This window comes from Girardinichthys multiradiatus, chromosome 1 (assembly GCF_021462225.1).
Source record: "Girardinichthys multiradiatus isolate DD_20200921_A chromosome 1, DD_fGirMul_XY1, whole genome shotgun sequence".
NCBI lineage: Eukaryota > Metazoa > Chordata > Actinopteri > Cyprinodontiformes > Goodeidae > Girardinichthys > Girardinichthys multiradiatus.
The window spans coordinates 1,359,043-1,369,971 of NC_061794.1; the positions used below are offsets into that span (position 1 = coordinate 1,359,043).

At 38.5% G+C, this 10,929-nt stretch overlaps 1 protein-coding gene across 1 annotated transcript in view; it reads left to right on the top strand.

The window, feature by feature from the left end:
• The first annotated feature begins 106 nt into the window (after window positions 1–106).
• Window positions 107–10,929, top strand: part of ccdc22 (coiled-coil domain containing 22) — a 51,382-nt gene continuing 40,559 nt past the window's right edge. The window contains exons 1-2 of the mRNA XM_047361536.1: window positions 107–456; window positions 531–708. Coding sequence (XP_047217492.1) covers window positions 407–456; window positions 531–708 — 228 coding nt within the window. The 5' untranslated portion in view covers window positions 107–406. The remainder of the gene's footprint in view (window positions 457–530; window positions 709–10,929) is intronic.

Sequence of the window (10,929 nt, forward strand, 5' to 3'; positions counted from 1 at the left end):
CACTTCCTATTGATTCATAGCATATACAGATTCACAGAAAACTTCGCTTCCCAGATACGCCACTGTTCTTATCGACGATTACTTCCATCCTGAACAGAAAGTCACCATTCTGAGGTCTTTTAGAGCCGGTTGTGTCGGGTTGAATCGATTGTGCAAGATCTTGTGATTGAATTGCAATAATATCTGCTTGAAGAGGCTTTTAGTGGACTTGGGAAGGAAAACGGGGTTTGTTTCGGAAGTGAGGAATGTCATACTTGGTAATTAGAAACTAGTTTGTTGCTAGCCGACGATTGAAGCTTTCCACCTGTGAAACTAAGCCTAACTGCTGCTAACCCATGTTAATAAGTCATCGGACTCTACTATAATCCTGTTGCTTGGGTGGAATATTTTCTGAGAAAGTTTAGCGATGGAGGAAGTTGATAAGATTCTTATTCACGCTCTCAGACAAGTCGGAACGTAAGTCTCTTCATCCTTTTGTTTTTCTAGGTTCTTTGAAAGAGATGTAGAATTATTATTTTTGTGTCCCACAGGGAGGTGGGTGAAGACATCGACAGAGTGAACCAGTTCACCAGTGAGCTGATCGTGGAGGCGGTGGGCAAATGTATCCGGGTGATTGATCCGGGCCTGGGCGGCGCACTGCCTACGTCCCTTCCTCCAGGCATGTCTGCCCGATTCAGGGTGGGCATGAGTCTGGCTCAGGCCTGCCAGGTAAACTCCGTGAGCCGCTTAGAACATATCACGCCTTCAGGACAGGGATGTTCAACAATTTGTTTGTAAAGGGCCACAGGCTAATCTAAAAAATGGACATAGTATAACTCCCACTGATATCACACACGACGCCAGGTTTTCTTGAAAGGCTTCGTGCCCAATGAATATCATCCTTCATGGCTAACTAGTTGATTTGTAGAAAAAAATCCAAGTAGCTTTGTTGGAAAATATCTTCTCAATTTACATTTAATGTTTTTTCGTATCAGGTGAATTTGATATCTGATTATCAGAATTAACAGGCCACCTTTTTACACAAGGACCATATGAAGGCAATTCTTAAGTCAGTAAAATGACACTTGAAAGTTTTAAAATGAGCAGTTATTTATAGCTATATATGGCATGAATGTTGCAATCAGAGAGCCTGTACATGCATCCTTAAAAAGTCATGTAATTAAAATCTGAAATTAAGGCCTTAAAATGTCTTAAAATCAGGGAAACAATTTTAATGCCTTAAATATGTTAATCACAGCTCATAAATTTACACGTGGCCGGACTAATTATGAGTTTGAGTGTGCATACCCATACACACACAGATTTGTATGCGTATGAATATGTAAGTACATATACATATATATTCATACTTTAAATACTACTAAATAACCTAATATTTTTTTTTAAATTAATTAATTGTTTTCTAACAGATTTTGATTCCTCGCCTAACATATTAATTAAAGAAAGTGCTTTTCCCTCTCTGTTTAAAACCGAATTTAAATGCTGACGTTCTTCTGAATATTTGCTACATTCTAATAAGATATGCTCCACTGTTTCCATCTGATTACAATAAATACAAGTCCCTGTTTCATGTTTCCCTATCTGAAAAAGAGAACTATTAAGACCTGTTTGACCAATTCTAAGACGTGATATAATCACTTCTTCTTTTCGACTTCCATCCCTAATTCTATTACCCCCCACATTCTTTTGAATATTTTATAAATGCCTGCCATTATCATGATATCATTGATTCTTCATTTCCTTTGATTCCTACATGAGCAGGTATCCTGACAAATCTAACAGAATAGTTTCTATTATGTAACTGGACCAAAAGGTGATATATATTAAACAATAAATCTAATCTACAAGATTTACCAGACTCTATACTTAAAATTGCAGCTTAACTATCTGATGCAACTATAGATCTATTTACCTCCTTAACATTATCAGAAAGCAACCATTTCAAAGCTAATATAATAGCAATTAATTCAACTAAATAAACTGCTAAATGGTCTGTTGTTCTTCTTTTAATCATGACTTTATAATGCAGGATATACACAGCTGCTCCTGTTTTACCACTATTAGGATCTTTTGACCCATCTGTATATATCAGAAGGTCTTCTTTAAATTTTTCCAAATATTCTTTAACTTTTACCCATTCTGGGGTCTTTTCCTTTCTAAGTATTTTTCCTATTTGCAGGTCAACTACTGGTATGATAAATAACCATGGTAAAATCAGTGATTCTGGAACAGTGAAACTATATTGAAACTGTGTCAGACCTAAATTTTGAGCTTTTATATTCCCAATCCATCCAAAAGCTATTGTAGTTACATTTATGATGTTCCCAACAGTCTTACAGTACAGCCTTTGTTGGATGACCATATTTATGTCCCTGAAGGTTTATCCAGTGTATATATATATATATATATATATATACATTTGCTTCATTCTTCTTAACCTTAAAAGAAGTTCACCAGTCTCAACTTGTAAAGCAGCTAAAGGAGACAATCGAAAAGCTCCACAACATATCCTCAACCTCTGAGTTTGTTCTCTATCAAGCTTCCTCAAATGACTATCAGATGCTGCCATATATGCTACACAACCATAATCCAAGGAAAATCTCATGAGACCCTGATAAACTCCCAACAGTGCACTTTTTGAAGCACCCCATTCCTGACCCGAAAGACATCTTAGCAAATTCTTTACTTTTTTACATTTATTTTGAACAGATTCTATTTGCTGTTTCCATGTAAGTTTTTCATCAAAGAAGACACCTAAAAATCTCACTGAATTCATTTGTTCTAGCTTTTGATTGTAAAGATTCAAAGCAATTTCCTTATGTCTTCTATAAAAACAGATAACTTGGGTCTTAGAAACAGACATTTTAAAACCCCGTTTATTTGCCCAATCTTCCACTTTCATAATAGCGTCCTGCATCTTTTTCTGTAGATACATAAATGGTAAATGGACTGAACTTATATAGCGCTTTTCCATTCATACAGACCGCTCAAAGCGCTTTACACTAGAGCCACATTCACCCAATCGCACTCACTAACGCTCACACATTCATACACCGATACGCAGATCGGTAGGCAACTTGAGGTTAAGTGCCTTGCCCAGGGGCACATCGACATATGGCAGGAGGAAGCTGAAATCGAACCCACAACCTTCTGATTACAAGATGACTACTCTTCCTACTGAACCACAGTTATGACGCCACACCCAAAGAGCCCCATCATCTGCATATAAAGATTTCCCTGTACTATTATCTATTTGGTCAAATATGTAATTTATCATTATGTTAAAAAGAATTGGGCTACAAACACTGCCTTGTGGGGTACCATTCTCTACCATATATCTACTACAGTAGGCAGTCCCTACTCTTACTTCTATTTTTCTCCCAAATAAAAAGTCTAAAACCCAGTTATAAATCTTACCTCCAATACCTCATTTTCCTAGTTTAATCAATAATCCCTCTTTCCATAACATATAATAAACCTTTTCTATAAAAAAAAAAAAAACACAGCTACCACCATTTCTTTGTTTTTTTGAGCTTTCCTTACATCGGATTCCAAGCACAATATTGCATCCATCGCATTTCTCCCTTTTCGAAAACCACTTTGAAAAGCACAGAATAAGTTTTTACTTTCTAGGAAATATGATAGTCTATTTATTACAATTCTCTCCATTGTTTTCCTTAATTGAGACGTATGAGCTATAGGTCTACAATTTGAAGGGTCTGTTGCATTTTTACCAGGCTTCAACACAGGAATTATAATTGACTGTTTCCAGGCTGCAGGAATAATCCCACTCTCCCAAACCAGATTAAAAAGTTTCAAAATAGCATCAAGAGATATATCACTTAAATGTTTTAACGCTGTATAACAGACCCCATCTTTGCCTGGTGTTGACTGTTTATCATCAGATATAGCTTTTTTCAGCTCATAATGAGTAAAGGGCAAATCTAGATCTTGGTGTGAAATCTTTTTCTTAACCGTAACTCCTGGATTCTCAGCCAAAGTTTTTTCTTTCTAATCCTTTATAATTTCAGATACATTCTCGGAACTATGTACTTTAACTAAAGTTTCTACTAGTAACTCTGCTTTTTCATTATTATTAACAGCTATTTTTCCATTATATTCTAAAATAGGTAAAGAAAAACTCTTTCTAACACCATTCATTTTCTTGATTACTCTCCATACATCAGATAACTTGGTTTCTCTTCCAATAGAATTACAATACTGTCTCCAACATTCCTTCTTCACAGTTCTAATAGTCTTCCTAACTTCAGCTTGTGTTTTTTATACTGAATTAATGCCTCGAATGCCAAATGCCTTCTTATCAGCTTAAAAGCTTTATTTCTTTTCCTTATAGCATTCCTCATTCCACCAAGGATTAGATTTCTTATTTCCTCTTCCTCTTGATTTAGGAATTGAAGCTTCAGCTGCATCAATAATAATGGATACCATCTCTGAGTTACATAGCTCCACATCAATAAAACATATTTCATTCAGTTTATCACACTCTCTATTAACTAAATACTTAAATGAATCCCAATTAGTCTCCATCTTGGTATCTGTATTTTTTCTTCTTTAACTACCTCAGTACCAACTGATGTAATAATAGGAAAGTAATCATTACCCATAGGCGAATCATTGAACACCTCCCATGATATAATTTCAGCTATTCCATTTGACACCAATGTTAAATCTAAAATACTCTCCAAATTTCTATTACAATCATATCTAGTGCCTCTGCCATCATTAACACAAACCAGTGAATTTAAATCAAGAAATTCTTCAATGATCAATCCATTTGCATCTGTATTCAGACTTCCCCATAATACACTGAATTTAAATCACCAAACAGTTTTTCCCTGATTCTGTGTATTTACTTCATTAAGATCCTGATTTTAGTAACTATTGATTCATGATTCTGCCTTCTTTTTTCCACTTTATATTTTAGACCTTCTTATACAAAATTTGCCTCTACTCCACCTAGTCTTTCGTTTCTATCGTTCCTTATTGTTATTTATCCTTGAATTATAACATCTAATTGGGGCTTAAGCCAAGTTTCTTGAATACAAATAAGATGAGGCTTGACTATTAAATCTGAAATGTATTTCTTAAATTCTTGACCATTACTAATGATACTTCTTGCATTCCACTGGAATATAACTAACATGAGGAAGAAGGAAGTCCACCACGAACTAGCGTTCTTAATATCAAGATATTTTTGAACTGCTTTTACAATTATTTGGATTTTTTCCATTTTCCTTTCTGTTTGGGTAGTGCAATTTATAACCTCCACCATAAATAAATTAAAGTCCTGTTTTCTCATGAGTAGAGTGGCATCTTTGATCTTATTACATCCCTGACAAACAGAACTGCGTGTTTCTACAACTGTCACTTTATTTTGTTGCATTGTTGGTTGAACTGGAACTTTTTTAGCTGCTTCTGCATAAGTGATCAAATTAGTAATTTTAATTTCTGCACTTCCACGGCTCTTTTAATAGCTACACAGCCCCTGAACCTGAACTATGTTCACCTCCACAACTACAGCATTTCAAGGGATCTCCCTGTTCACATTTAACATACTCATGATCCCCATTTCTCCAAGCTCACTTCCTGACACATCATTTTCCTCTGACATCTCCCGACCCCGCAAACCTCCAATGGTTCCAAACTGCAAACTTGAAGCGCACTCTACCACTAAAACCGAAGGGTGCGAACCAGGCGGTTGAGGCTACAGGTAACTAGCTGCTAATATACCCTTGCTAGCAAGCCTTTTTACGTCTGTTATGGGTAAATGCAAATTTATCACCGTTCGTTTCTCCCGCTGGCTCACTTCTATTACCAACCCATACGAGGCCAGTTGCACTTCTGTGCAAAAAAAGCTTTTAAGCTTTGCAGTAAGGGGGTTAAGGCTGTAGAGAGCCATATGAACTCTGAGAAGCACAAGTCTGCTGCCAAGACCGACATATGCCCCTTTTCCACTGGCTCGTTTTTGGCGGCGCAGCGCAGCTCCACTCCTCTTGGTTTCGCTCTACTCATTATGGTACCAGCTGTGTTTCCACTGACCCACTGGCGTCTGAAGCCCCGCCTCCAGGCATTAGTGTAGTGAGCTGTGCTGCTATTAACATTACTGTGTGACATTGTCACATTGAAGTAATCTACAGGGGTTGGGCAATGAAACTGAAACACCTGGTTTTAGACCACAATAATTGATTAGTATGGTGTAGGGCCTCCTTTTGCGGCCAATACGGCGTCTATTAGTCTTGGGAATGACATATACAAGTCCTGCACAGTGGTCAGAGGGATTTTAAGCCATTCTTCTTGCAGGATAGTGGCCAGGTCACTACGTGATACTGGTGGAGGAAAACGTTTCCTGACTCGCTCCTCCAAAACACCCCAAAGTGGCTCAATAATATTTAGATCTGGTGACTGTGCAGGCCATGGGAGATGTTCAACTTCACTTTCATGTTCATCAAACCAATCTTTCACCAGTCTTGCTGTGTGTATTGGTGCATTGTCATTCTGATACACGGCACCGCCTTCAGGATACAATGTTTGAACCATTGGATGCACATGGTCCTCAAGAATGGTTCGGTAGTCCTTGACAGTGACGCGCCTATCTAGCACAAGTATTGGGCCAAGAGAATGCCATTATATGGCAGCCCAAACCATTACTGATCCACCTCCATGCTTCAGTCTGGGTGGTACGCTTCTTTGGGGCTTCTCCACACCGTAACTGGGATGAGTGACCAAAGGTTTGGCTATAGCAGCCCGACCCTGTGGAGCTCCCGACGGACAGTTCTGGTGGAAACAGGAGAGTTGAGGTGCACATTTAATTCTGCCGTGATTTGGGCAGCCGTGGTTTTATGTTTTTTGGATACAATCCGGGTTAGCACCTGAACATCCCTTTCAGACAGCTTCCTCTTGCGTCCACAGTTAATCCTGTTGGATGTGGTTCGTCCTTCTTGGTGGTATGCTGACATTACCCTGGATACCGTGGCTCTTGATACATCACAAAGACTTGCTGTCTTGGTCACAGATGCGCCAGCAAGACGTGCTCCAACAATTTGTCCTCTTTTGAACTCTGGTATGTCACCCATAATGTTGTGTGTATTTCAATATTTTGAGCAAAACTGTGCTCTTACCCTGCTAATTGAACCTTCACACTCTGCTCTTACTGGTGCAATGTGCAATCAATGAAGACTGGCTACCAGGCTGGTCCAATTTAGCCGTGAAACCTCCCACACTAAAATGACAGGTGTTTCAGTGTCATTGTCCAACACCTGTATATGCAAGAATATCTTATACAGGTACATCTAAAAATATTTGAATATTGCATAAAAGTCCAATATTTTTTGCCAGTCATTTCTGAAATGAATCGGTTATTTTATAGAGATTCATTCCACATAGAGTAAAATATTTTAAGCCTTTATTTCTTGTAATTTTAATGATTGTGGCTTACAGGTACGGAAACCCCCAAATTCAGTGCCTCAGAAAATAGGATGTCGCATTAGACCAATCAAAAATGTTTTTAAGCACATATGTCAAGCTTCTGCAATGTATGTCCATTTCTATGCACTTAATACTTGGTTGCGCCTCCTCTTGCATGAATTACTCCATCGATGCACTATGGGAAAGAGACAACCAGCCTGTGGCACTGCACAGGTGTAATGGAAGCCCGGATTGCTTTGATGGCTGACTTCAGGTCATCTGCCTTGTTGGGTCTGGTGTCTCTCATCTTCCTCTTCACAACAGCTTGTAGATTTTATACGGGGTTCAGGTTAGGAGAGTTTGGTGGCCAATCAAGAACACGAACACCATGGTCATTGAACAAGCTTTAGGTACCCTTTGCAATGTGGGCAGGTTCCAAGTACTGCTGAAAAGTAAAATCATCATCTCCATACAGCTTGTCAGCAGAGAGATGCATTGACATGATCTAGATTTTCCTGGTAGGGGGCTGCATTGACTGTGGGCTTCAGAAAACCCAGTGGACCAACACCAGCAGTTGACATGCTACCCCAAACCATCACTGACTATGGAAACTTCACACTGGACTTCAAGCAATGCAGATGCTGTGCATCTCCACTCTTCCTCCAGACTCTGAGACCTTGATTTCCAAATGAAATGCAGAATTAATTTCATCTGGAAACGGGACTTTGGACCATTGAACAACAGCCTAGTTCCTTTTCTCAGGTTCAGGAGTGACTTGACACAAGGAATGCGACATTTGTAACCCATGTCTAGTCTTTGTCTGTGTGACTCCAGTCTCACTGCACTCCTTGTGATGCTCCCCCAAATTCTTAAATGGATTTCGCATCACAATCCTCTCAAAGCTGCTGTTCTCCTGGTTGCTGGTGCACATTTTCCTAACACACTACTTCCTTCTACTCAATTTTCTGTTAATATGCTTGGATACAGAACTCTGTGAACAACCAGCTTCTTCAGCAATTACCTTTTATGGCTAACCCTCCTTGTGAAAGGGTGTCAATGATTGTCTTCTGGAAATATGTCAGAAGTTTGCCCCATGATTGTGTAGCCTATGGCCCAAACTGAGAGACCATTTAAAGGCTCAGGAAAACTTTGCAGGTGAGTTATTTGGCTGATTAGGGTCGAACACCATGAGTTTCCAATACTGACCTTTTTCACAGTGTTCTAATTTTCGGAGACAATTGTTTTTCACCTGTAAGCCATAATAATCAAAATTACAAGAAACAAATGCTTGGAATACTCTATGTGTGATGATTCTACATAATATATGAGTTTCACTTTACTGGCAAAAAAATTGTGAACTTTAATGCAATATTCAATTTTTTTTAGATGTACCTGTATATGTTTTTTTTATGTATAAAATGAACCACTGGGATAATTATCTGGAACTCAGCCCACCCAGAACTTATAAAATAGGTCTATAGCTTCTGATGTGAAGGAATGTGGCAGGAGAGGCGGAGAGGAGAGACGCTGCTGTCTGGACTGGTAAAGCTCCAAAGTTTGCCTGAAGGAGTTACAGTTCTGGGCTTTAAGTTTTTGTCCCAGCCATGGCAATAACGAGAACAAGGACTTTAAAACGCAAAACTGCAGACATCTGACTGCGGTAAAGTTAGTTTTAGGTTGGATATTGAATATTTGTGCTCCGCGGATTCATATGGTAAAAACAATAGTAACACTTTTAATCTACCAAACAAAGCTTTTATCTTCCACAAATGCTGACTCAGAATGGGCTAATTGTAAGTTACAGGTAATCACTGATTCACCCAGCAAGACATGAGGTGGAGGTTCACTCTGAGTATCATCACGGTCATAATGAGGGAATTTCACCTGAGCTACAGGTAAAGTTAAATGATGTGGCTTTGATAGAGAACAGTTGCAACCTTCTCTGTGAGCTTCTAGCGGGATTTGCATCATAATGTGAAAATATCTGGTCCTTCAGTCAAAATAAAAGCATTTAATCATAGGGTAGCTGAACACATTAAAAGGTCCTTCAGATCAACATGTTGCGTCTCATTGATGCAGCCAGTCCTATAGTCCAGTTCTACATGTAGACAGAACCAGGTGTTGCTCAATAAACCAGGAAAATATCTCCTGGTGCCAGTAAGACGTAGTAGAAAGTGTAAAAGTGAGCCTCCCTCTTCTCTTTCATATCTTCTGTGCTGATTCTAAACATGCAGCTCTGGCTTTAAAGATGCAGTATAATTAAGACATAAATCATAGCAATTAATCACATGTGGACCATTGATTAGTTAACTATTTTATTTTTCTGAATTATACATGTAATATTATATAAACAAAAATAATTAAACAAGGATACAGTTTTACTGAAGGTGAGACATACATACCATATGTATACGGTTATTAATTTGGCATAGTAGGAAGAGTAGTAGTCTTGCAATCAGATGGTTGTGGGTTTGATTCCAGCTTCCTCCTGCCATATGTCGATGTGCCCCTGGGCAAGGCACTTATCCTCAAGTTGCCTACCGATCTGGGTATCGGTGTATGAATGTGTGAGCATTGGGTGAATGTGACTCTTGTGTAAAGCGGTTTGAGTGGTCTGTATGACTGGAAAAGCTATATAGGTTCAGTCCATTTACCATTTTGCGAGTGAAAATGGAAGTACAGCAAGCTGTGGCAGTGAGTATACCAGCTGACATGTGGACATCTGTAACATGGAGGCTTACTTGGCTCTTACTTGTCGCTACATTAATGAGAATTTGGTCTCACAAAGAAAATTGAAGTTCGGAGGCGTCGACTCTATCAGAATGACAGCTTCATTAAATTCATGTAACCATGTTTCTGTTAAAACATAACATCAAGATTGTGGTCAGTAATGAAGTTATTGATTAAAAATTATTTTCCTGAGAGAGATCTAATGTTTAATAAAGCCAGTTTATGACTTAATTGCTGATATTAACTCTGTCTGGTTTTAAGTTTCAGTGTTTATTACTGTCTCTTATCCTTTTAGCTTTGTTCTTTCTGTCACGTATAAGCACAAAGATTTTACAACTATCTCCTATCAGGGGCCCAAGGTTTTCCTGGAAATGATCATTTATGATTGAGCTACCACTGGGGCCCAGACTGTATCACAGAGAAGTGATTTTAAGGTCCTGATTTGAAGGATTCACATTAACTTCTAGTTGATGGATTTTCATCTCCAAAACAGCCAATTTCTGTAAAGGTTTGTGAAAGTCGTTTGGTGAAGGGAGGCATCTTGTGCTGATTAGCTGGCGTTGACTTGCCCTTCTTTCAGGTTTGATTAAAAATCCTTAATAATAAAAATGATAATAATCCTTGGAAGTCACTAATATGAAGTAGTTTTAGTCCATCTTTTCCATAATTTTGGTTAAGAGGTAAAACGTTATGAGTAAAAGAATGCAAGCAAGAAGGGAACAGGGAAGTCAGACCACTCAAGTCAGACTACTCTGATTACTATAGACTTCAAAC